Genomic DNA, 27,891 nt, shown 5'->3' with positions numbered 1-27,891 from the left:
CTCAGGGTTCATAAGACTATATACATCATCTGCAATGTTTTTCTCTTTTTATTGCTGTATTTCTAAAGCACCAGACAAGTATTTCTATTTTTTCCTGCACTCACAATGTGATGTCAGCAGAAGAGTTTCAGGGACTTACTTCAGTTCTAACTTTCTTTTCCTATAAAACACTTTCCCATCTATCTCTCTCAGACCTCTCTCCTTCACACATCCAGGTAGAGGAATTTAAGAACTGAATTTGGTAGAATGGAAAGGCATTGTAAAATTTTAAGCACAGTTTGATATGGTGATTAGTCTCATGCAGTGCACAGAACATCTTAAAAGTATTACTATTTCCACAGCAGCAAAAATAGTTTGTAAAACAGCAGTGTTGTGATGTACATTACCATTTTAACAAGCACAAATTGAGATGCCATACTCAAAAAAGTTTAATACTAAACTCACTTTTATGGATGTCATCTTGCACTTAAGATTCTTTTATGTTTAGGCAAATGCAACAAGAGTCTTTACAATAACATTAACCAATTAAGTCTTCTGAATAAAATTACTACTTAGCTTTTAGTGTAACACTGATAAGTGATAAAATGAAAATATTGGCTTTAATATATTTTACTTACTTGGTCCATCTGACGTCTTATCTTTTTTTCTTCTTTTACATATGTAGCAAAACAAAGAAGCCATATGGCTGAGAATGATAAGTGGTGGAGGCAGAACTGGTTTCTCATGATAAGCCATAATAAAATGATAACGCTGGTACTTCCACACAATATTGGAAATTGCCTTCACTTGTAAATATACATTACTTGTATAACACAGAATAAAAATAAAACAAAGTTAGCTAATCATGTTTAAAGTTTTAAATGATAAAGATTTATCATTCTTAATAGATTCAAGAGTACCCTACCATAAACAAGACTAAAAGGCAAATGAGAAACTGGCAAAAATATATGCAACAAGTATAAACCACAAGTTTGATATTGCTGAGGGTCTTAATTACAAACCTCCAGAAAAATAGGCAGAAAATATGATTTTAAGATTTGAAAATTATATAAGTAACAAAAACAAAATATTCAATCTTAGCAACCATGAAATAAGTGCAAAAAAAAACACAAGATCCTTTACGTACTATCAAATTAGCAACCATTAAAAAGGTAATGTCTAGTGTTGGCAGAGATTTGGGGATACAGGCCTATATTGACTTGCAAAATATCCTAAAAATACATATACCGAGTAGTTCTACTTTTAGAAAATCATTCTATGGAAATGTTTTCCATTCTATGGAAAACTTAACACGTTGCGGACAGATCACGAGAATCTTCACGAGGGATTTAAACCCTGCCGTACGCAACGTGTTAAGGACTGATAAAAAAAATTTAACCACAATGTGGTTTCTCAAACAAAATAATTATAAACAATCGAATTGAGTAATATAATTATGTCTATATCATGGAATACCATGTAGCCATTAAGAATAAACTAGAGGATATTTATTAATGTGGGGTAATGTTAAAAAATAGTGTACAAATTATAAGGACATTATTTTTGAAAAAATAATATGGTTCACATGTATTTATTAAAAAATGATAGAAAGATGTACACCAAAATATTAAGAATAGGATTACTGACAAATTATTTGCCTTTGTTTGTATTTTGGATGTGTGTTCCTAGGCAAGTTAGTAAAAATCCCAAATAAAGGTTAAATTTATAAAAGAACTGCATGTGGAAAGACAATAAAGACTAAAATTTAGAACTTATTTGATTGAAAAAAGCATGCCTCCTTCTTTGTAATTTTCAAAGATAACTTTACTAAAAACAATTTTTTTTAACTTTATTTGAGCCAAATGGAAGACATGCCAAGGAGCAAGATCTCAAACGTTTCCCAATGATAATTTTAGTAGCTTAAGCCTCAATAAAATTTTTGTAATTTTGTATATTTCTTTCACAAAGAATAGAAATGTACATTAAATGATCTCATTACAACAAGCACTGAATAAAATTCTTACTTGAAAAATGCAATAAGAAGATTGACCATAATGATATACTGTACAAAGAGGTAGACTGCTTGAAGAAATGGAGTCAACCACGTCCCAGGACCACAGATTTTCTGAACAGTAGAATCATTTGCACACACTTTAGAAAAAGAAAAAAAAATTAAATATAGTAATTCACCAGTAACTGCTTAATCAGTATTTATTTATGTGAAGGAAATTTTGATTATGTACAAATCTGTTTCACAGATTCTAGCAAAAGTTTCTGGGCCGGCAGCCATAGGAACACCAACTTATGAGTATTTCAGCACAGAAGAATTTTGTGAAGGATGTAGGTACCTGTTCTACCACTCTATCCCAGACAAAGAAGTATATTTTTGTGTTGCGTCTACCCTACAAAGTAGTGTTTAGCCTGAGGAGCACTGAGAATACAATTCCCAGATTCGGCCACACTATAACATTTCTGTAAGAAAAATAACTGAACCATAAAAGAGTTGGCAAACTCACAGTAAATTTACAAGCACAAAGATTACTGAGTTTCTTATTGTGTTACAAAACAGCATTGAAGGAATGGTTAAAGTGCCTCTCAAATACGTATACAATAATTGATTAGAATGAAATAATCATGAATTAGTGACAAATTTTTATCACTCTTTAAAAATTTTATGAATCTACTTACTTCCACTCTATTTAGATTGGTCTTATGAAGCAAATACCCAAGAAAGAGAATGTAAGAAACTGAAAAACAATATACAATGCTTTATAGTACCTAAACTTGAGCCACATCAGAAAAAGAACAATCAGTGAAAACCTGCAAACAACACTGAACCGGAAGCCTTTAAAACAAAATATGACCAGGCTGGTTAAACCCCACTGTTTTAACCAACATCTGATAACAACTGATGACCACTACATGGCCATTCCCTAAGCTAATCCCTTATAAATAGGTGGGCAGGAGCAACCTGCTATGGAGTTGAGTAAGACGGGAGAGAAAGAGCATGAGAGATCAAAAGAACTAAAAAATAAAGATTCTACAACTCAGATGTGGATGTCAGTAGAACAGCCTTGAAAGTTGGCTCCACCACCTATGTTCACAAGTTATATAGCCTAATTAACTAAAACAATAAAAAAAATCGATTACCTTATGCAGAGACTATATTCACAGCTGAATTTTATAATTCAAGAGTTGTATCCAGTCCAAGCTTGATCTAAACTAATTAATGCAATCCCGTTACCCCTGCCCTGTTTCAGATATAGGCAGGCTGAAGCGATGTGAGTTAATGAAATGAAAGAACATGTTCAACAGGGACTCTGGGAAAGGGATCTTCTTTCCCCCTTAAGAGAATCATGGAAAACTGTTGCTAGAGTCTCACAATAAAGGAAACCTGTATGAATGAGACACTATTATTACAGAGCAATGGGATGATAAAGAAGAGATGTCCTTAGCTATGAATTAACCAACCCTTAAGACAATTGTACCTTTGATCTTTCTTTTATGTGAGCTAACAAATATCCTTACTGTGTAAGCCAGTTAGGCCATATTTCCTTGATTTGTAACTGAAAAGATTCTAAAATACTTTTTTTTTTAAATTAATTTTTGTTATGTTTCTTCTGGGATTAACTAATGTGTTGTGGAAAGGGTTACGCTGATACGAGACTAGAGAAAATATGTAATATTACTATAATGTTGATTTTAAAACATGAAATAACCAAAAGATTATTGTGTAAACATAAATCCTTACCATCAATTTCATATGCATAAACTTCACCAAAAATCATCCAGTATGGATGAAAAACTATATCTTTAGCAAGAGTCCAAGATGGTTCTTCCCGGGGATAAAGTATTGCCTTTCTGGGAACACCAAAACTAAGTAATACAAGAGCCATAATCACTACAATGTAGAACATATTGGCCACCTGTTAAAAGATGAACACTGTTAAAATACATGGGAATGTAAACACAATGACAATTTTCATCTTAAAAAAGTTTCTAATGTGCTAAATTGATAACTAGAATCTTTGAGTTTTTTATTCCTAATTAACATTCAGAAAACTCTCATCACTACATAAACCTTAAGATCAAGGAGATTATGTAAAAATTGATCTGTGGAGCTAGGCAAGTCATGGGCATCTTCTATATAAGTAACTGTCATCTCTTGTTCAAACCGGAGTCTGCCTATCTGGAGTCCATGAAGATTTAAATAGAGCTATAGACACATGGGCAGATTCAGAGAATCAATTTCCACAAGTGCTCTTTCCTAAAAGTGCTGTCCCTACACTGAAGGTGCACAATCTCTTTTTTACCTCCCTTTGATAACTGTCCTTTGCCCACTTCAAAAAAAAAAAAAGCACTCTTCTCTTCTCACCCATACTGAACCCTCCCCTTTGTCATGGGCTATGAAAACCTCCTAGGAGCTGAACAGAAACAACAAACTGAATTATCAGTATGAGTGTTGAAAAAATAAGTGATACCAATATTTGGTTAACAAATCTGTTGGCAAGTCAGGTAGTTTGCAATTCTTAAATTTCACAAAATTGAAAAGTGACTAAACTATATCACCTAACCTCTGAAAAATAGTTTTTATTGTTAAATCAATGTGAATTTTAACATCACTACTCAGGAATTCAAAGAATTAAGTGAAATGCTATAATAAAATATTAATTTCTATCTACTTATTTAGGTGCACAGTGTTCAGTATTTACATCTAAAAAAGTGAATGTTGTCTCATTCATAATAGCTATCCACAATATAATATGTAATATATAAAACCTATCCACAAATAATAATCTGCTGAGGTAAGTCCCATACAGACCAAGAGACTACATTTACAATAAATTTGTAATCTACTGTGTTGATTTACTGCAATAGTAAATCAACCTAAAAAATTACTATGACATTTTCATATATTTTTAAAATGAATATTTAGCAAGTAGAAATGGAAGGTAGGAATGTGAAAGGTAAAGAGATCTAGACTGGATGGAGTAATTATAGTCGAATAATGCCTTCTTTGAGCACTTATGATAACTGAGAGAATTTATGTTCTCAATAAACAAAGTCTTGGGATAGAAGATTTTAAAAGGCAAATAAATAATTCATCAAAACATCATTCATGGCATTTGATATACTCTGGAATCCAAACATTTATCTGTAATTCTTTTTTTTTAAAGCCCAAGTCAAAAGTCAAAACAAAATCTAAATCTGTACTGCAGTATCCTAAAATTACTCAAGGTCTATGAATCAGAGGTCTCTGGATTTCATAACTTTCCACATAAAGCCTATCTAACAACCTTCCTTATATACTTGACCTAAATTTAAAATATTTGAATATTCCATTTCTTCATCTCTTATATTGAGGGTTTCTAGCTTGAATGTATAGATATATGGAGTGAGTGGGAAAGATTTAGCATTTACCATGTAATTGTCATTAATCTGATCTCTATGACAGATGTCAACTGTGAGGAAGATTTCTTTCATTTTAATCTCTTACATCTTCAAACTTTTCAAAGCTGTTTTCTTTAAGAAATTCCCTGCTCAGGAAAAATTCCTGTTTTCTAAACTCTTTCCAAATACATTATTTGTGAAAGCCTTCATGACAGAATTAGTTACTAGCTCTTTGGTCTTCATACAAGAGTTTACAATATCCTTCTGTAGCTATCTATCTGTTCACATGTTTGGCTTTATACCACATTGTGAATTCCATGAGGATCTGGACCATGTCTTATTTACCTCTGCAGTTTCAGCTTAGCATAATCCATAGCATATAATAGATATACAACGATAGTAGAAAGAGTGTTAGGTTACTCTGGGACTCTACTATGAAATTCATCTCCTTTATTCATTATTTAAAGGTATCCTTTAATGAAGGACTTCTTATACCCTGCAGTACCTACTTTAAGCAGATAATCAGAACATTAACCATTCTGAAAGTTTTGAAGGGGGTGGAAACAGAAGATAGCACTAGGAGAAAAGAGATAATGATATACGATTGGTTGAAAAGGAGAAAGACATAATCCTGGTGGAAGGTGGATCAAAAGACCATAGATAAAGAAGAAAATGAAACATACTCAAACTCCTTGTGGCTAGGATGTAAGAATGGTGGGAGTGTTGGGAGTACGTTAGAGGCAAGATTCAGACAGAAACCAGATAGCTCCACTTTCTCTTAGCTTCGTCTACTTTTCCCATCTCCATCTATTATTATGGCTATCCACTTCTGTACTTCCTACACCCCCATTTACTGTACATTACTATTTAAATTAACCTGATACCACTAAGTCACTAAATAATATGGTATGCAGTGAGAGCTGGAGCACCTTTTTGCACACTAGAAAGTTAAGATAAAACCAATTCTTTCCCAAAAACCTTAACTCCTTTGTTTCCTGGAAATACCATCACTTTATGAAAGAATGGAAAAAGGATGAACAATGAGTACTATTTTGATGTGTGTATAGAAAAGCTGTAATTCTTAACTGGGGGGAAGTAGGACACATTCTCCTGGAGGGGAAACATGTAGTGTGAAAAAGCAAATATAATAATAAAACTTTATACTCATATTCAGAAAACTTTAAAATCTTGTTTTCATGATGCCAAGTAATGTTGATAATCCTGTGAGCTAGTGGGGTGACTCGGAAGATAAATCTAATTTAGAAGACAGTGATTTTTCCAAGATTAAGGAAAAGAGTTTCAGAAACTCAAAGAATAGATTTTTATATTTAACAAGAGGGGGCTGATATTTAAAAAGGATTGAGGAACAGCATACATATTATAGGTCTATTTTGATAAAACTATTATATACATTTACGTATGTGAAATCTAACACAAACACACGTATTCACAGATATGTCTTGAAGAATGAAAAGCTATACATCAAACTGTTAATAGTGAACGTTTCTGGATGGATGGTAGTTTGCCTGTATTTGCTAAAATTTTCTACAATGAGTAGTAATTTTAGAGTAAGGAAGGAAAAGCTACTTTTACTAAAGCAATAGCATAATAGTTTGTCTTTTCCCCACTGAAAACTGAAAATGTGTATGTCAGAAGTAGGCCCAATATGTTTTAGATTTTTTAGTTCAGTGCATTAAAAAATTGCACATTAAATCTGACATTTATTTTTTAAAAACAAAAGCTGCCAGATGGTTAAGCCTATGGGAGAGAGCCAAATATTGGCCACATTGTATCAGGAAAATATTAGATGATCTGGATGCAACTTTAGAACATAGTCTGGATCTATGAAGATAGTTGAGGAAAGAACTGCCCAAAGACATAAACCACAGATAGTATTTGTTTAGCTGGCATTATCTTGCCAAGTACATTAATACTGGGACAAGATTATGTGGTGTGTTGGAGCTGAGAATGAGAAACACTTGTGAGATGTTCTTGGACTGCCCCCACTGGTTGAAAATCATCATAAAGAACAATCTGACCATTGCTTTCAACAATCATACAGAAAAGTCATTCCAAATGACAAGGAAAGACAAAGAAATGTCAACTTATTTTTCTTATGGAAAAGAAAAATCAAATTGTGGGGGGGCCCACTTCAATGGGTTCCCCTGTATTTTTCTTCTCTAAAGTCCCAGTTTTCAGTATTCCATATAATCCATGCCCTGCCTATTCAATTTGACTGCTAACTACTCCTTATTATCAAAGAAGTTCCAGTTAGGCTGTGCCTTTTTACTTATTTCTGAAGCTTTCAAAGAACAGCTCACATCCCATCGCTTTAATAACAGCCTCCACAGACTTATATCTCTTTTCATGAATACCTATTTCCCCTACTCATTAATTTAATAAACCACATTGACAGTTTGCTAATATCTCATAGGATTTCCTAAAATACTAGGTGTAAGACAGTCTCCTCAAGATAGATTATAAAATTATACTACAGGACTGGAAAAGTAAAAAAAGGAAAAAGAGATATGGTTTCATAAAGTTCAGAGGTAATGTCCTAATACTTGTTGCACATCTTGCATAGGAGAGAATAACTACTTCATGAACAATCAGTTTTTAAAGTTTATAATCTGATATAAAAATAAGAAAAAAATCTTAAGAATCAACTTATTAAAACGCAATGAATGAATGTTCAGTATTTTAATGTTTCTTTTTTTCCTACTTGTAATAGCTTTCTCCCTCCAAACAACAAATATTTACTATGGAGAACCTACTATTTGGGCATGGTGGTAAGTACTGAAGATATAATGGTGACTGAAATTAGACAGTTTGATTCTCCAAGGAATATTCTCCTCTATAGTCTAGAGGAGAATATAAGTAATCTAGTAAGAATACAGTTTAAAATATAGTTAGACACAGAGATAAATAATACTCTGAGGGGAAGAAACAAGGGTCCCATAAAATTGTACAGCAAATGAACTTGATCTAGCTGGAGGACATCAAAAAAAGCTTTCCTCAAAAAAAAATTATGTTGGAGCTGAGATTTGCAGTATAAACTTAATTAGTCAAAAAGGCTGAGGGTATGAGTGTAGAGGAGGGTGATCACTCCAGGCAGAAAGAAGAATATAAGCTATGGTACTCTGATAGGGTTGTGCTAAGGAAAATATAGGAAGCCCCATGTGACTAGAGCAAGATAAAAAGTTTAAAATGGAAGGAGACTAGACTTAAAAAAAAGCACGAAAGATGTTACTCGTTTAGGAAACTAGGTAAAGGGCCCATAGGCTCTCTGTCATTTCTCACAACTGCATGTAAATCTATAATTACCTCAAATTTAAAAATTAAAAAAAAAAGAAAAGAAAAGCAACAGCCAAACTGGGTAGGGCCTATGGGTTTCATTAAGTACACTGATCTCTAGAAGTAATGCAAAACCATTAAAAAACTTTTAAGAGGGGGGAGTGACATATGCAGATTTGCATTTTGAAGGAATTACTCTGTTCTAATGTAGACTGAAGATAAACCAGAGTGGCTGTGAGTAAACAGATTACTAGAGTACTGCAGGTACCAGGTGGTGATGGATTGGCTTAGGGTCGTAGCAGTAAAGATGAAAAGAAACTCAGATTGGAGACAACAAGTTCATCTCTTTCATTCTAATCTCAAATATTCATAGCAAGCAGTATTTAAAAATTAAAGCATTTCAACATACAGCAAATAAAATATTGTTTTCCTAACCATACCCATCAAATATTTCCTTTAAAAGTTAATATACTTAGGTATGGTCGATTTGAAGTATAAAGCAAATAAACATGCAATAACATTCTCTGGTTCAAGTAAAACTATGTTAACGTTTTTATGATTTTAAGAAACAATATCAATAAACCCATGATGATTATGGTTCTCAACTTACCATTTTTCCAATCATCATTACATAAGGTCCTGCCTGTTGATTTACAGCTAGAAAATCTAGCAAACGCACATACCAAAATATTATGTTAAGACAGTAAATTAATCTTCCAGCCACAAAAACATGATTATCATATGCATCCTCAAAGGTCCATTTTGCTCCAAATCTTAGTCCAAATCCAATGAAGAAAGAAATTATGGCAATTGAGTCACTGATATTGAAGTAGTCACTAAACCATACTTTAATCTTCTGGCTTATTTTCCCAGCTTCAGACATAAAGATCTAAAAGTTTTTAAAAAAAGAGTTTAATCAATTTCTTCCTATGAAAAAATACACCAGTAATTATAATATCACAATAGAATTTTATGCATCTTTTAAAATTTCAAAGTATTTTTTATTATCTTGGCATTTGATGATGCATTTGATCACCAAAACAATTCATTAAGATATCAGAGACTGGTGATTCTTATCTTCATTCTATGTTAGAAAAAAAACAAAACAAAACCCACAAATGACCTGCTCAACCAAGCTAAGCTAAAAATCTTGGGTTAGAACACAGTTTTCTAGAATTGGAATGTGGGATATTTTTGAAGTTGTTTTTCATTGAAACAACACTAAGATATCCTGGTAGGATCTTCCAAAGGTGCCTTATTTGCAAAAAGTAAACAACTCAATGGTTTTAGTACCTTTTGTATCTTCTTTGGAATATAAATTTTTTTTTTTAATTTTTGTGGGGAATAGTAATACATTTACATCTTCAAAACCATAAGTCTCCCTTCCACTTTTCTTCCTTACCCCCACTAGAGGCAACTACTGTTATTATAGGTATCTAATTTCATTGCTTTATTGAGCTTTACAGGTGTTGCGTTTTCTACAAATTGAAGACAAAACCCTCCACTAGCAGAAAGATTACAACTCGCTTTATTGAGAGACTAGCTTTAGTATTACAGTGGTCTGGAATGGAACCTGCAATATTTCTGAGGTATGCCTGTACTAGCTAATGAATCCTTGCAGAACTGTTTTATGAATGTACATTAAAAAAAAAAAATCATTGCAACTTGCTTTTATCATTTAACAACCTAATTTCTAAACACGTTTGTAAAATAACAGATTTCATAAAACATATGAACCATGGCACTAAAAAAATTTTAAATGCATAACAAGCTATTTATTAAGATAAATTCCTATGATACCTAAGTGGAAAGGCAGTACAATGCCTTCTATTTATTTCTGCAATTTCACGTATTCTCTAAATGTAAAGCAGAGTCCTGAAATAATTTAGAATTAAGTAAATGTGTTATAAAACAACACTTACGTAGCTACTAGTTTGAACAGAAAGTATAAAAATTTATTTAAGGAAAAAATTTTTTTCAAAATCAGGATGTTGGAAAATTTACAATTTAAGTTAAAAATTCTGATAGACAAAGGGATTTAAATCTATATGACAATTCAATGGGCAGTAGAGTACACTTAAGGGGCAATAAAATACAAGAACAAAATAAGAAACCTATGTATAATTTACTTGCCTGATTGGCTATATGTATATTTAATACTTTTTGATGAGTGGTAGAGAACATATACATGGATGTTGAGGAAATAATGCAAAAACAGATCTAGGCTGTGTTTCTGAGATAAATCATTTTTGTTGTAATTGTGACAAAGTTAACAGCACACTGATTCCTAATCTTTTGCCATAATTTTTAGAACAGCAAAAATAAAAATGTTCTACACTCCTATAAAGTCATCACCTACTGAAATTATGATAAACATAAAATAACACATAAACATACCCAAATACATACTCAAAACAAAACAAAACGCCCTCCATATATGCAATAAGTTACGAGTAGGAAAAACTAAAGACATACCTCACGGACTTTCTCAATAGCATAGGTAAAAATATAAGCAATAACAATCCATTCTTGAACTGACGGTAGTTGTTCCATTTGTACAAGAACCACAAATGTATAAAGCATCAGAAATCCTAAGTAAGCCAACTAATAAAAAATACAAGACATGAATAAAATTGATTACAAAATAGTGTTTTATTACGTAAAATTTTAAGCATACACAAAAAAAGACTAAATGAGCTCCTGTGAACAATCTCCCAGTTTTATTCATTATATAGTCTTAGAAATAACTCTTCTTCAGTGCAGATATTGCACTCATCAATCAAAATATAATGGTCTCCAGGTATTAATGTATTATTCTAGAACCCTGTTGAGTTTTTCATACTTCCCATAGTAAGAATTTTATAATACCAAGGTTTATGTTCTCAGCTTAGTCCAAATAATTGAATTCCATTTAACTTACAATATACCTAAAATATCGTAATATACCATGTTTCCCTGAAAATAAGACCTAGCTAACAATCAGCTCTAATGCGTCTTTTGGAGCAAAAATTAATATAAGACCCGGTTGTATGTTATGATGTTATATGTTATGTTATGTTATGTTATGTTATGTTATGTTATGTTATGTTATGTTATGTTATGTTATGTTATGTTATGTTATGTTATGTTATGTTATGTTATGTTATGTTATGTTATGTTATGTTATGTTATGTTATGTTATGTTATGTTATGTTATGTTATGTTATGTTATACCCGGTCTTATATTATAGTAGCAAAATAAAACCAGGTCTTATATTAATTTTTGCTCCAGAAGAGGCATTAGAGCTGACTGTCCGGCTAGGTCTTATTTTCGGGGAAACACGGTATTAATTTTACTAAAGAACTTCACCACCATCATCATCAAGAAACACATTCTACCGGCCTGCCTCTTCCCTCCCCCAACCAAATAGTATTCCTAGGAAGACAATTGGTATTTTCCTAGCTAAAAAGCATTAAACCTAAGTAAGGGAACATCCCACTTCTGATACTGTTAACAAAAAAGATTATAAGGTCTATATAAAATATCTGACTAGTCATTTCATTTCAGAGGAAAACCCAGACTCTTTGAGACCCTTGAACAGTTGTGGCTAAGAATCTGCTCATCATTCTCCTTGCTTCTCCCAGTCTTGAAACAAGCCAGATCCCTGATTTAAGCTATGGCAGGGTAGGAAAGTAAACTGCAATAAACAAAAGAGAAATTCCTGTAGCCACCTGGGTTATCCATTTTTTAAAAGTTATTCAGATGAATACAAATGTCAGCAACGTACATTATTTCCTTTAGTGGGGACAGAATTGGGGGATTATGTTAGGTAATTCAGACGTGCAATTTCAATATCTTAACAAGACAGAGCAAGAAAATTTTCATATTCAGAATGAAATGTTATTAATTAGTCTCAGGATAATGGGCACGTATGTGGGTGAGAAAGCAATGGTTGAAGGATAAATTCTCAAATGTTCATTTTGTACAGAGCCATTTGTAGTATAGGTAGTAGGCAATTCTTTAAAAAGTCTGATGAACTATTAAAACCTAGAAACATATGTCTTGCAAATGAAAATTACGGTATTTGTCCATTGTGTCAAAAATGAGAAAATCTATGACTTTCTTCAATAATAAATGAATATTTTAGTTTAAAAAAAAAAAAGTCTGATGAAGATGAAAAACAACAGAAATAACAACAAAATCAAAACAAAGTAAGAGTTTTCCTGGGAAGCAGAATAAAAACTCATCTGCTCAGACACTGGTTAAAAGTAAGGGCTAATCTCGTGTTTTTCTTCAGGCAAGTACATCCCCTCTATGGATATATATGTTCATTTATCTGGTAGTAAAATCTCTTCTTCCATAAAGAAAGAGAAAAGCCAATTATGAGGCAGATAATCAAACATGTACTAAAATATGATTAAGAAACAAGCTATTACATCACTGATAAATAAAACTATATGAATGCTCTAGATTACTCTTCACCATCAATTAACACTGCAAGAAAGGTTTTTGCAAAATTTTAACATTATCTGCAAAATCCTAATGCACAAAGAAATTATAGTTGTATAAGTTTATTTTGTTTGATCTTTACCAATATTTTTAGTAGATAATTAGTATTTGTTACCCACTTACAAAAGGGATAGATATGGTTACCACATACTTTTTTAGTAAATTTCAGGTTCTAATTAGAGCTAAGATTTATTAGGGTTTATCATTCCATATGATGGCAATTTGGATGGAACTAAGTCAAACTTATTTCTCTTGTAAATGAAAAATGGCTTTTCAGTGATCTAAGTAAGGCACATCAAGACCAGTGTGGGATCTGCACACCAAAGGTGCCCTAAAGCCTATCTTTAAAAATCATTATTCTCATATAATTTAAAAACATACCGTATTAAACCAGAATTTAACAATTGGTGCATGATAAAAGGCATAAAACTTTCGTGTGATTGGAAGCTTTTTGGATTTTATTTGTATTTCCATTTCATTCTTTCCTTCATTACTGTCCAATATTCTGATTTCTTTAAATACTTCCTAAAATAAAAATAACACTTATAGTAAGTTTACTCACAACAAATTTACATTTACTGAAAAATTTTTTTCCTCCTTACCATAGGAATCTCTTCTGTTATGTTCTGAAAGTTGTTTTCACTATCTTCCATTGTCATTTGATGGGCATCTTGAGATTGTGGAATATGGGACATTTCAGCCTTAGTTTTATATTCTAGCATTAATATGGCAGGTGGAACTAAAATGCTTAATATAACCTAAAAATTTTAGAAACACATTAAGTTTACATTTTAAAATTAATGAGCTTCAAGAATACAACAAAAGCAATAAAAAGGTATTAAACAGCCTAATTATTAGTCATTTTGTCCCTGGTCGTATAGGGAAAAAAAACAAAAACTTCATTTGTACTTATATTATTTAAAAAGGCCTAGGGTGAATTGTTTTAAGGAATAACAAAACATTTGAGTATTAGGAGGGTATAGAAAAGATTTAATAAAGACTTGTCCTTTAAAAATAAACATTACAATTTGTTCAGAAAATACATTTTTGGTTGAACAGAATTCAGGACTTATAAAGTTGCTATGTGCCTAATTTTATCCTAAATCTCTTTGCCAGCATTCTATATCATAACTCAACTTGTGCCTACATAAACAAAAACGTTTACTTCTAAAATTTTATGAATTACCTACAAATCCTAAGCACAAAGAAATTACAATTGTTTATCAGGGTTTCTATTGGTTAATCTTTCAAAAAAATTTTTAGTAGATGATTAGTATTTATTATCTATTTACAATGGTCAATGGTTAAATTACTTGCCAGATTTCTGCATTTTACTTAAAATACAAGAAAATGAAAAGGAGAGTTTCAAGTGATATCTCTCACTATGATGAAACCTGAAGCCAACCTTTTACCCAAATTCTTGACCATTAAAACCAGGCATATCCAATATACTTCAAATAAATTAAAAGAAACCAATTATTAAGTTAGTAGTTGGTCCTAAATTACAGAATTTGGGAATCTTCTCAAAAAGCAGCAACATTGTTAAGGCTGCTCAGGGCTGTAAACGCCAGTACTTCCACTTTTTGGCCTCACACTTCTGGCTCAGATAGGAGCAACAATCGCTACACACAACTGAAAAGGATTCAGAGTAAAGAACAGGAGGAAAAAAGGATACCTCATGCCACTTGCGATAAAATGCCACCACCACCACTCCCACCACTCTCATAAATTAAGGTATTTTACTATACATATGGGCTAATTCCTCTGTTCTTTTTATCTAATCACGTACTTTATATCAAATTATTTCTAAGGTATACCTTGTACCAGGAATTTTTCCTCATATTCAGCCTTCCCATCCACATATCAGATAACAACATTTGTGTACAGGTATGAGCTACAAAAGGTCTAAGTCTTGAGGAAACTGCTAACTTAAGGCAGGTAGAATTACTCCAGTTTTTCAGTTCATAAGTAAGCAATTTCATAGCCATGGTTTCATCTTGTCTGAAGGATTGTTCTAGTAATTCAACTGCCAATTGTCCAAAATCACTATCAAAAGATTAAAGACAAAATATGTTCAGATTACCAAACTGAAGGTTTAAACCACTATTCTTAAATTCATTCATAACCATTTCAGTTTTTAATATATTCACACACACACTTAGGGAATTGTGAGGCATTAGAATCATAGTAGCTATATGTATTCAGGTATCTACTACTATGTGGAAATCACAAAGTATTAAAATATGTCACATTAAGAACAAGAAAAAAAAGGTGACTCCAGAGCACTTTCCCCTGGTCATGGAAATAAATCTACAGTGTCACAGGAAACAAACTGACAATGTTCAGTTATAAAATTACTATATAGTCATTTCAAATATAAAAAAGAGTTGGTACCAAGTTAGAAAGGAATAATGTAAGGACTAACTTAATCATGAAAAACACCTGAATTTTAAATCCTACGTAATCATAGGAGCCCTGCTAGAGTTATTTTCAGTAACAGCTTACCTTCTTCCAAAGTTGGCCTATTTTGGGGGAAGGGAGGTCCTATTTTCCATCATAAAGCTATCTAGAAACTACCTTTGCAGCTTAATATTCCATTAGTCCCGTGAGTAAACTGTAAGCTTCTGTGAACTGTTTCGTTCTTCTATATTTGTAGTTCCACCATCTGAAATGCCCTTCCAGTTGAATTCATTTCCTTAGAACACAATTCAAATCTCACTTTCTTCCTTTCCTTACCATGTCAAGTGGAGCACTTCCTAATCTAATTGCTACTATGTGCAATCATTAAATTGACTTTTGGTATTTCTTTTTTCTTGCTGAATTATTTAACTTTTGCATTGTTAACATATGATAATCTCTTTTGTACAGGCACAGATAGCAAAGTTTCTTTCTGAATTTTAAAAAATACCTAACATATTTTTTAAATGTGTTTCTCTTAATTATACCAGTAAAATTAATTACACCAATAAAGTTAGATGTATATATATCCCCACTTAGTGCATGACACCATAACCTTCACTTAAACACAATCTATTTTGTATTTTTAAAATGTTTCGAATGATAAAATATAACTTACTTGGAATACTGTTTCAATTCTTCTGAAGTATCATCTATGAGGTCACTCTGCTTTGCTTCATAGGCCATTGAACGATAGATTTTACAGGCAACTAACGCTTTAGCCATTGATTCTTCACCATGCTGCCATAAAAAACGGGCCATGATCTGCCTCTTCATAAGACAAGCCCAAATTAACAGCTCATTAAGTGGGTAAGGAAAGCGCTTTGTTTCTGGGTCATCAATATCTACAATTTCATCTTTGGTTCTTTTCTTCTTTCCTTCTTCCCCAGCCGTATCAATCTTCAAGGGAAAATAAATGTAATAAGGCTCATTATAATAAGGTCATGATTCATGTGAAAATTTTTATAAAATCTCCTTTATGTTATTCTTCAATTTCATATAACTGCACAAATCGAATAGTATACATTTTATATACTTGACTTTTATTATAGCTCAAAATTCATTTTATGGAAATGGCATTTCCAAAAAAATGTCTCTATAACAAAGTTTTCCAAGATTAAAGAAAGGGCCTAAATATTTCAACTAGTATCTGATAAAACACAATATTAATGAAAGCAAAGTTTAGATAATACCTTTGTCTTGCATGTTGTTAACCAAGTGAAAATTGAATAAAAGGCAGTTAGGCATTTATCAAACATCTTAAAAATTTGATTATCATATCTAAATATGGAAAACTTAATAGAAACATTAACTCACAATGAATACCATTTTGTATATGGCAAAATAAAGAATCAAGGATATAATACCTCTAAAAACAAAAGGCAACTCTTACTAAAATAAGTTTTTGTTTCATAATACTAAGTAATTTAGAAAGAACAAAAGCCAAAATACAGAAAATGTAATATTTAAACAAAAATACCTTTGGTCTGTAGGGCTGTGCTGTTTTAATGAAATGATTATGTCTCATTTTTTCCTTTTTATCTGCCCTATTGCCAAAAGATTCATGACTTTTTCGCAACTGAGGAGTGCTGCTGGAGGTATTTCGGCCAGATCTCTACAAATGAAAGCTTGTTAGTTTTTAAGATTTAAATAAGCTGATATCTATAAAAATTCAATAATCAATTTATATATGTAGAAATGTGTATACACACAAAAAAATATGATTTGTTTAGGATTTCAATTACAAAATATTTCTAAGTACTTAGTTAAAAATCTCGTATTTTTAAGAAAATGCTACTTTTACCATTCTAATGTAAGTACTTTTTAACTTTTAAAGTATATAAGTTAATTTTAAAACATATTAATATACACTTCCTCTCCAAATATTACATACCCGATTATTTCCACCAAGACTATTATATATTAATCGAAAACGTTTCCGAGTGTAGGTGCATCTATAGGTTCCTCCCATAAGATATTCAATAACAAGTCCTATGTCAATTAGAGTGATCTTGTATCCTGGAGGAAGATTTCCCTGGAAACAAAGCATTCTTTTTAAAAAAAACAAAATAATATTTCTCAGTAATTCCATGCCTAGAAATGTGCCTAATCTCCAAAATGACAAATGTTTACTTGTTTCAGGAAGCCGGAATTTGCAGCAGCTATCTTTATAGGAGAAAGGAGTAATTTGTTTCTCTGTTTTCTTTTGCAAGAAAAGGAGATTCTGCAGTCTGAAGTCTCAAAGATGTGGTTCAAGACAGGAGTAAGGTTTACAGCAGAAAGATCATTTGATCTCTCCAACGCCCTAATACTTCACACATAGAGGCAAAGAAGCTGCTGCTAGGAGGCAAGTATTCCATTTCACTGTGGCAGATATCATAAATTGCATTTTCCTACAAAAATAATGCTATAAATGTTAATTATGCTTCTTGATGGGCTCTTAAATACTTATAACTATTTTTTAAACCAAAATTATATGTCACACAAGTTTTTATAGCCTCATCTAGGATTTAAGTACCACTTACAATACTATTTAGAGCTAAGATTTCATTTTCTCAGGTCATCAATTTACAAATGAACTTCTGGAACATAATTCACTTGTGAGTTTGAAAAGACTGCCTGTTTCAGAATAGATTACTTGGTTAATCTCATCAAATAATCTCAAAAAGGGTTTAATCATCAGATGATTGATCTATATTAACCAATTCTGCCCTCTTACCATCACCATTCTAATTATAATTTCATGAACTTAGTATTTTTTAAATGCTGGGGGGTGGGAGATGAGGGTGAGGGGGATCGAATATATGGTGATGGAAGAGAACTGACTCTGGGTGATGAACACACAATGGGATTTATAAATGATATAATACAGAATTGTACACCTGAAATCTATGTAATTTTGCTAACAATTGTCACCCCAATAAATTTGATAAAATTAAATTTAAAAAAAAATAAGAAAAAAAATGCTTATACTTCTTATATTTTGAGTCCATCTGTGAAGTTTCTAATTTCTAGATATCTATATTCTTTAAATCTATATAACATTAATCAAAAAATGTTCATTTTAAATGAAATATTTTTGTTTATATTTTATCTTAAGCAACCTCAAAATATGCTCTATGATTGACAATGTCATGTATGATACTTTTAATTTTTAAAAAATCTGACAAAGGGCCGGCCGGGTGGCTCAGGAGGTTAGAGTTCCATCTTCCTAACTCCGAAGGCTGCTGGTTCGATCCCCACATGGGCTAGTGGGCTCTCAACCACAAGGCTGCCAGTTCAATTCCTCAAGTCCCGCAAGGGATGGTGGGCTCCACCCCCTGCAACTAAGATTGTACACAGCACCTTGAGCTGAGCTGCTGCTGAGCTCCCGAATGGCTCAGTTGGTTGGAGCACATCCTCTCAACCACAAGGTTGCCAGTTCGATTCCTCGACTCCCGCAAGGGATGGTGGGCAGTGCCCCCTGCAACTAAAATTGGACACAGCACCTTGAGCTGAGCTGCCGCTGAGCTCCCGGATGGCTCGGTTGGAGTGCATCCTCTCAACCATAAGGATGCCAGTTCAACTCCCGCAAGGGATGGTGGGCTGTGCCCCCTGCAACTAGCAATGGCAACTGGACCTGGAGCTGAGCTGTGCCCTCCACAACTAAGACTGAAAGGACAACAACTTGACTTGGAAAAAAGTCCTGGAAGTACACACTGTTCCCCAATAAAAACCCTGTTCCCCTTCCTCAATTAAAAAAAATAAATAAATCTGACAAATACCATTATGTGAGCCCACTTGAATGGGAAATATCTAAATTAAGGAAAATAATGTGAGTTAGCTAAAATAAAATCATTAAGTAATTTCTCAAACTATACAAATAACTTACAAAACTTATTAATTTGAATACAAAATACTTAATTACTACCTTTACTTCAGGATTTTTCACTTACAAAAGTAAAAAAATTGGAATTATTATAGTCACCAATGTAAAGATAGTCAAAACATACCGAATCTTTTACTTGTTTCCAGAATTAACAACTACACTTCTTTCTGCTAACCCACATTAAGTAAATCATAATGCAAATGTGTGTTAGAAACCCCCTGGACTGAAGGTCTCCCCCATTACTCAAGCACTCTGGGAAAAGCAAAAAAAAATCTGCCATTAATATCACCATCCAGTTGAAGAATGTCCTTATTCAATGTCTTTACATGCCTGGGAAGAAATTTCTTCTGAAAACACAGGAAGAAGATACATTCATTCTATCAATGATCTTCCTCTGTGGACCAATGAGCACTATGAAATTCATCACTCTATCTCAGATGACTAGAAGCTCAGGAAACTCAGTCAGAATTTCATGATAAACTTTCCTCTTTCTTGATTTCTGATCCATTATGCTCTTTACTGCTGTTACCACAAATTTAGCCCTTAAATTTATCCCATAAAAAATGTCATTTTAGTGCTATTTTTAAGATGTATGTAAATGTTTTTTGAAACAGATGGAAGTATGAATGATTTTTCAAAATAATATTTTGGAAAAGAAAATAATCTCTTACCTGTTTGACATCTCGAACAAGATGAAATAGCATTGGATTAGTTGGACCTTGTTTCTTTAAAGAGAAAAAATTAGAGCAAACTATTATTTTTCTTTTAAAATAATGCGAACTTCCCTTTTCATTATGTATAGAACTTTTATGAACCTACTTGCACAAATTACATTGTTTTGAGTCAAATAAGTTCTGTTTATAAAATGGAACAAAGAAAAGGATATAACCATTTCATATTGTCATATTACCTAAAAATGTATAATTTCTTATGTTCTTACATTTTTTACTTATGTAACAACACTCAGTTTTTGTTTTCTAAAGTCATGCAAACACTGCAAACTTCACAATTACATCTTAAATTTAATCTACCTTTCTTTCATTAATAATGGAAGTATACATTCTCTTTCTTGTTAAAATATCTGTACCTCTGCTTCTGCCACTAATCATCAGGTTGTATCAATGCTTTAAATGTTCTGGGCAACAAACTTTTAACATTTTCATATGTCATCTTTTTCCTATTATCTTAATTCCATTTATGTATACTGTAGACTAAACACGAGTTTCATTTTTACACTAATCTTATTTTGATGGTATCCTCTATTTTGAAAAAATACCCAGGAGTGTATCTCCCTCATCAAGACTGAGGTAAATGCGCCAAACAATGTATTTGTCTAAACTTTTTAGCTGGTGCTTTCACCCATCTGAAATTTATTGCAATGAATTTTATACAGCACAAATCAAAAGACTTATTTCAACACTTTAAATTTATTGTTTAAAACAAGTATCAAATGGGATTTTTCTCCCACTATTGTGTTATTTTTTTATGAGGCTATCATAGTAATCAATGCAATCTACTTTTCCATTTTGATCACATATACTTGGTAATAAATTTTCAAATCTAACTGGGTAAACATATTGTTTATTTGAAAACAGTATTTTCTTTGCTATTCTTGGCTTTTAAATTTTGTATAATATCTAAAGATGACTATAAAAGATATTGCATATAAACTACATTTTACTTTTCTGTCTTCTTTTTACAATATTTAGTTTAGACCAGAGGTGTCCAAACTTTTTTCAACGTTTTTTACCAAGGGCCATATGCAGTAAAATACACAAACAGCTAGGCCACTCACTCGAGGTAAAACACATATTGCCTCACCTGGTTTATTTCAGTATAAACTAAATATATTTTTGGAATCTGGCCTGCGGGCTGCAGTTTGGACACCCCTGGTTTAGACACTCAGGAGCTAAGTTTTCCCCACCCATTTTCTCCCATATGTTAACTTTTATAATGTGTCAAATAAATAAATAAAGACAAATAAATGTGTCTTCCAAGTTAATATGAAGTATTTCATACTTTAGGTATTAGAAAGTTTAACTGCATTTTTTCTAACAGTATTTAATCACGTAGAAATGTAGTTTTTGGAATTCTACTTTATCTTAATCCATCAATGTTTATTCATTAAACATAACTTTTTAGTATAAAATAAATATACTTTAACACAGTAGTTCTCAAAGTGTGGCCCTAGAACCCCTAAATACCCTCAAGACTCTTTCAGGAGGTCCATGAGATCAAAAGTATTTTCAGAATCACGTAAAGATGTCATTTGCACTTTTTCATTCTCATTCTCTCAAGTGTTCAGTAAAATTTTCCACAGGCTTCTTGATGTGTGATATTGTGAAATTAAATTCAAAAGCAAATATGAGAATCCAGCTGTCTTCTATAAATCCAGGCATTAAAGGGATTTGTAAAACTGTAAAATTATTCTACTCTCCTCATGAATTTTTTGTTTTCTTGAAAAATACGTTTTTCTGTTAACATATAGTGGATTAACTTAAACACAAATTAACAAATATTTTTAAGATTTCTTGGTTTTATATTCTAATATGGTAAATACCAACACACATAAACAAAAACCTCATTAGAACACTTCTTTAAAGTCCTCAATAATTGTTGTTATAGGAGGACACTGATACCAAAAAGTTTGAGAACCTGTTTTGTCATGTTTACAATCCCTTAAACATTTAAAAAAATATTAATAATTGGTGCTGAAAGTAACTACTGAGTTATACAATTAAAAAAATTACTTGTCTTGCTAATGGGATCAATTTTTATTTTTATTGTTTTATATTTGCTTTGTTTCAGAGATAAACCATACTTCAGCACAATGAATAATCCTTTTAATTTTTATGTCTGTTCGCTAGAGATAGTAGAATGCCAACAAAGTTCAATGTAACTGTGCTAGACACTGTTTTCCCCCCCTTCTTCAGTCTCCCTGCCCCCCCCTCCAGTTCATGCCATTGTTTCTCAGCCTAGTTGTGTAGGACACAGCTCCCTGGCCCATGCTGGTATTATGAGCCTTGTGCTCCCCTTGCTGAGGCAGTTGGTCGCTGGTTGTTGGTTGGCCACTCAGAGCAGCTCACCGCAGCTCTCACTGGCCACCGGTCGCTCCCTGCAGCACGCAGTAGCCTGCGGCAGCGCAAAGCAGCCCACCGCAGCCTACGCCAACCTCTGGCTGCTCATGGCAGCCCAGCTCCAGGGAGAGCTGTTGTTCACAATCTCAGCTGTAGAGGGCGCAGCTCACTGGCCCATGTGGGAATCGAACCAGCGCTCGGTGTTAGGAGAATGGTGCTCCAACCACCCGAGCCTCTGGGCGGGCCCGCTAGACACTATTAAAGGAAAAATATGGGGGAAAATAAAGATATAACCCCTACTCAAAAGTAATTTAAAATCCGCAGTGGAAGATATAATTGTACTTAACTATGCCACTGGGCTTCATGAAGACAGTGGCATGGCATTTAAACTAAGTTCTAAACAATGAATAAAATTCCAGCAAGTATGGAATAATTGGAAGAAAAACAGACCAGCACCATGTAAAGACCAAACAATTTTTTGTTAATTGTACTTTGGGAAAAATGGTAGGTGGATAATGCAGTTGAAATACCCAGGATAAGTGGGTATGAGACTAAAAAGGCCAAGTGAGAGAGATAGCTGGGGCAAAATTTCAAAGTTTTAAAAGCTGGAGAGCTTTCAAAATCAACCTAAGGATTTCAATACTATTCTGTATATTTTGGAGAGCCATCAAGAGTTTTTAAACTGGGAAAATATATGGTAAAATATGTGATTACAAGAATAATTAAAGAGTGATGTGAAGAAAGACTAGGAGATTAGATTACAAAAGTAGTAGAGACTGGAAACGACTGGGTAGTGAAAAGACATTAGGAATGAAAAGGAGATAAATAGGTAGAAAATAAATAGGTAGAACACAGCTTTGCAGAGAAGTCAAAATTAGGAAGCTAGGATTTGGTCACGACGCTCCTCAAAGTATAGCTCAATTACATTCGTATTAGTAACATGGAAACCAATAAGAAGGGTAGTATTTATTTACCCTCTCCAATGCTAGAGACATGAAATCTGAAATGAGAAAGGCTTTGTGAAGGGAATAATTTGTTTTCAGGAGCTCTTTTGAAGAATAAAAAACAGTATGTAAGCTAAAAGGGGGACACCACAAGGTCAAATGATGAATATAAAAAATGAAAAGAGTAATGTGTAACTTCTCCATTAGGCAAAGGAGTCAAAAGATATTTAGTGTAACAAATGATCACCAAGAAAAAAGAAATATAGTGACTCCATAATTAGAAGTTGACCCTATAGTTTTAAAAAAGGGTGAGGGGAGGAAAGGGAGACAGGGTCGATAACACTACATCTCTTTCCTATGTGGCTACAGTGACAGGGGAGGTCGCCAGAAACAGGGAAAAGGGCTTCCAACTATTATATAACCAATCTGTACTAAGACTAATTTTTCGATGTAATCTAGCAAGACATTCAAGGTTTTACCAATAGGATTGAATTAAAGTTCAGATAAAATGACACTTCCCAAAGATGATGATAAAATTTAGTTAACAAAGAATATTAACATATACTTACAGTGTTGTAAAGTTCTTCCAGTCGAGGAATGGTAAGAAATTTATGCATGCTTACTCCATTTTCAATAAGAAGTTTTACAAATGCAACTCTGTCCATTACAAGAGCATCAAGCATAGCTTGTTCCAAGGATCCAACCTAAAAGAGTATCAATATTAATAAATGTGTTTCACACATTCTAATTACACAAACAGTTCTAAATGCAAGTCCTCGGCATTTATACCTCCTTGATCCCAAACAGTTTTAGAAGATTAAAAAGATGCAAAATAGAAAACGTTAGAACTTAAGATATAAACAGATGAAAAGACATCTCTAGAATAGCATTCCCCAAACAACATTCCATAAACACTACTTTGCAGGAGACCAAGTGTGACGTGTGTGTGTGTGTGTGTGTGTGGGGGGGGGACAAAAGAGAGAATCCATTATCAACTAAATTTAGGGGAAAAATACCTTAAAGCAATGGTTTTCAATATTTAGGAATATTGAAAGGTATTTTGGAGGGATCATTTCAGTAAGTGGGAGCCATTACTAACATTTAATGGGTAGGATCAAAAGATACCAGAAATCATGCAATATGCCACACAATCTCACAAACAAATTGTCCCACATCTCACACAACTTTCTATCATCCTGTTAGATGCTCATGAATGAAAATCTAGTAATACTGCTTTACATATAGTGGAGACACAAATAAAGAGATTTCCTTGAATATCATTAATAAAGGTTACTTTATTAACAGAATATTAATATATTTAATATTAATATATTAGTATGTGATATTACTGAGTATCTCATATTATTGTTTCTGTATTATTTTTAACATTTTGGTACTATATGATTAAAAAAACTCTGTGGTGAAAATCAATACCAATATTATTGCAATTTTTTTTTGCCTGTTGTTTTTCAAATTTATTCGTATTTTGTCTTCAGACGTTAACAATACAACTATACAGCTTCTCTACGCTGCTTCTATTACCACTTCTTTCTCCGATGTATCCTCTATTTCTATCACTTAGCAAAGGATATGGACTCCAAGATATTTTTATATACAGACTAAATGCATGCCTTATACATGATAGGATTCCAAAATGGAAGATGTTTTCTGTGATATTGTTCACTCAAATCTAGGTCATAACAAGGAAAATATTTTGACATTGCACTTAAAAATAAAACCCAACTAATTTAAAAGAATGTAATACATTCATTTTCTCCTATCAACAGCCTGTAATTTATCATGTCATGTTATTCTTATTTTAGTTAATATTATATATATCCTTCTCTCTCTTATCACATACAAATAATTCTATTTATTACTTATTCTAACATTAACAAATTTTACTCTATTGCTGACTTGATCCTCTCACTGCCCTTTACTTAATTCAGTCCTTGTAAGGGGGGTTTTTCTGCTCCCCATAGAATTTAAGTTACCAACAACATTCCTGTATTAGTCAGTACTCAACTGCAGCATTTAAACTGATTCTATGAATAATACGTGAAAACATTCTACTTATTATATCTTTTGTATGTTGCCAATCTTGAATATCTGCATATTTAAATATCTATTTTTCTTATAAATCACTTTTATTTCTCTGGCTTTTTAAAAAATTAGGGCATTATACTGTTTTTTAAAAAAAAATCTGTGTAGTATTTATAAAATGTCGTTTTTGTATAATAAAAAGATGCTTAACAAATTTTTTGTTTTAAAAAAGAACTGTTTGGGTTGCCAGATGGAAGAGGTATTTAGGAGGATGGGTGAAAAGGGCAAAGGGATTAAAATGTGTGAATTACCAGTTATAAAAACAGTCTGGAGGGGCGGCCGGATGGCTCAGTTGGTTAGAGTGCGAGTTCTGAACAACAAGGTTGCCTGTTTAATTTCTGCATGGGATGGTGGGCTGTGCCCCCTGCAACTAAAAGAGTGAAAAACAGCGACTAAACTTGGAGCTGAGCTGCGCCCTCCACAACTAGACTGAAGGACAACGACTTGGAGCTGATGGGCCCTGGAGAAACACACTGTTCCCCAATATTCCCCAATAAATTAAAACAACAACAACAAAAAAGTCAGGAGGATGTAAAGTATAGCATAAGGATAGTCAAAAACACTGTAACAACTACGTATGGTGTCAGATGGGTACTAATCTTATTAGGGTGATCACTTTGTAAGTTATGTGTCTAATCACTATGTTGTACACGTGAAACTAATATTAATATAGTACATCAACTGTAATTGAAAAATAAAAAATTATTAAAAAAGAAAAAGAAAAAAGAACTGTTTGAACTGATTGGGTCTATAACAACTGCCCTAGAAAAATAAAGTCTAACTAAATTGGCATATCTGGGAAAAAAAGATTTAGTTTAAAAAAATTTTCTACTTCCTAAGCAACATTTCTTGGTACACTTAATGCAAACTGAACTAACAATCAAGAGGAAAAAAAGTAAAACAGTTGTCCTGCCAACTCTGCATTAACCATGAAGAGAGCACAAAATCAAATACACAACATTGTGCAGAATAAATCCACATATACATAGAAGATAAAGGTTTTGTCAAGGCCTTTACATCTCAGGAAACCAAATATCCAATGAAATTATTCAGTGGAACAAAAGGTTGGCTTTCTGTAGGAGTTTTCCCACAGCTGATTAACATCAAGCTCTTCCTCTGTAGTAATGGAAGGGGAAATGACGGATGCTTTTTCATTATCACATAGGAAATATATGCCCATGGTTTAAAAAAAAAATCAAATATCACAAATGGTATAAAACTTTCTTTCCTCTGGCCATCATCATGTCTGCAGACATATCCCATATTTAGTTTCCATAAAGGTTCTAAGACCACATTGTGGATATGCATGAATGTGTATACCTTCATAAACAGAATTTGCCACAATTAAGATCACGCTAGGCATATTTTTCTGCAATTTGCTGTTTACACTGTGTAGATAGAAAAGACCTAGCTCATTCTCGGTAAAGGCAGGATGATATTCTAAAGTACGGATGAACATTTAAGTTACCCAGCGTCCTACTGAGTCAGACATGTAACAAAAATTTGGCAAGTACTTACTATGTGCCAAGCTGTGAATAAAGCAATGCATAAAACTTAAGAATATTCTTGCTTTCATAAAATTTACTTTCTAGGAGTAGACAAATAGCTAAAATATATGGTTTATCAGAGGATGATAAATGCTTAAGAGAAAAAATGACCAAGAAGAACACACAAAATCCTGTCACAGAGGGCTGCTATTAAAATAGAGTGGAGAGTAAAAGCCAAACTAAGGAGGAGACGTGGTTACATGCCAGAAAGAGAGCGGAAGCAAGCCCAGGAAGGTATCTAGGGGAAGAATGTTCCAAAGAGAGAAAACAGTACAAAGCCTAGAAAGAGGAGCAATCTTGGTATGTTCTAAAAACAGCAAGGCCAATGGGTACATAAAAGCAAACTGGATAGTGGGAACATGTAAAGTAAGAGAGATAGTAATGGGGCAGATGATGTAAAGCCTACTGGGTTACCGTAAGGGCTCTGGGCTATGCTTTGGGTAAATGTGATGTGATTCATCTCCTTTCTGTAAAAGGAGATGAAGAATGAGAGGAAGGAAACCACACAAGATGCTAGTAGAACAATACAGAAGGGTGATAGTAGATTGGACCAGAATGATAAAACTAGGTATTTCGAAAGGAAATCTGAAAAGATTTACAAATGGGATTTGACCGTAATATATGAGAAAGAAAAGTAAAAAACGACAATAATGATTCTTATCTAAGAAACTGGGAAGAGGTTGGTGCCATTCGGTGAGATCGGGAAAACTGCAGAAGGAACTGGTGGAAACATCCAAGAGAA

At 32.9% G+C, this 27,891-nt stretch overlaps 1 protein-coding gene across 1 annotated transcript in view; it reads right to left on the bottom strand.

The window, feature by feature from the left end:
• The window catches only part of TRPM7 (transient receptor potential cation channel subfamily M member 7), a 104,375-nt gene that overhangs the window by 27,251 nt on the left and 49,233 nt on the right, over positions 1 to 27,891 (bottom strand). The window contains exons 12-24 of the mRNA XM_019730656.2: positions 24,069 to 24,203; positions 20,150 to 20,203; positions 17,505 to 17,645; positions 17,091 to 17,225; positions 16,230 to 16,510; positions 14,971 to 15,199; positions 13,756 to 13,911; positions 13,535 to 13,678; positions 11,140 to 11,268; positions 9,275 to 9,553; positions 3,731 to 3,905; positions 2,004 to 2,130; positions 618 to 802 (exon numbers count right to left, since the gene is read on the bottom strand). Coding sequence (XP_019586215.2) covers positions 618 to 802; positions 2,004 to 2,130; positions 3,731 to 3,905; positions 9,275 to 9,553; positions 11,140 to 11,268; positions 13,535 to 13,678; positions 13,756 to 13,911; positions 14,971 to 15,199; positions 16,230 to 16,510; positions 17,091 to 17,225; positions 17,505 to 17,645; positions 20,150 to 20,203; positions 24,069 to 24,203 — 2,170 coding nt within the window. The remainder of the gene's footprint in view (positions 1 to 617; positions 803 to 2,003; positions 2,131 to 3,730; positions 3,906 to 9,274; positions 9,554 to 11,139; positions 11,269 to 13,534; positions 13,679 to 13,755; positions 13,912 to 14,970; positions 15,200 to 16,229; positions 16,511 to 17,090; positions 17,226 to 17,504; positions 17,646 to 20,149; positions 20,204 to 24,068; positions 24,204 to 27,891) is intronic.

This window comes from Rhinolophus sinicus, linkage group LG03 (genome assembly GCF_036562045.2).
Source record: "Rhinolophus sinicus isolate RSC01 linkage group LG03, ASM3656204v1, whole genome shotgun sequence".
NCBI lineage: Eukaryota > Metazoa > Chordata > Mammalia > Chiroptera > Rhinolophidae > Rhinolophus > Rhinolophus sinicus.
This window is presented reverse-complemented; position numbering and strand designations above follow the sequence as displayed.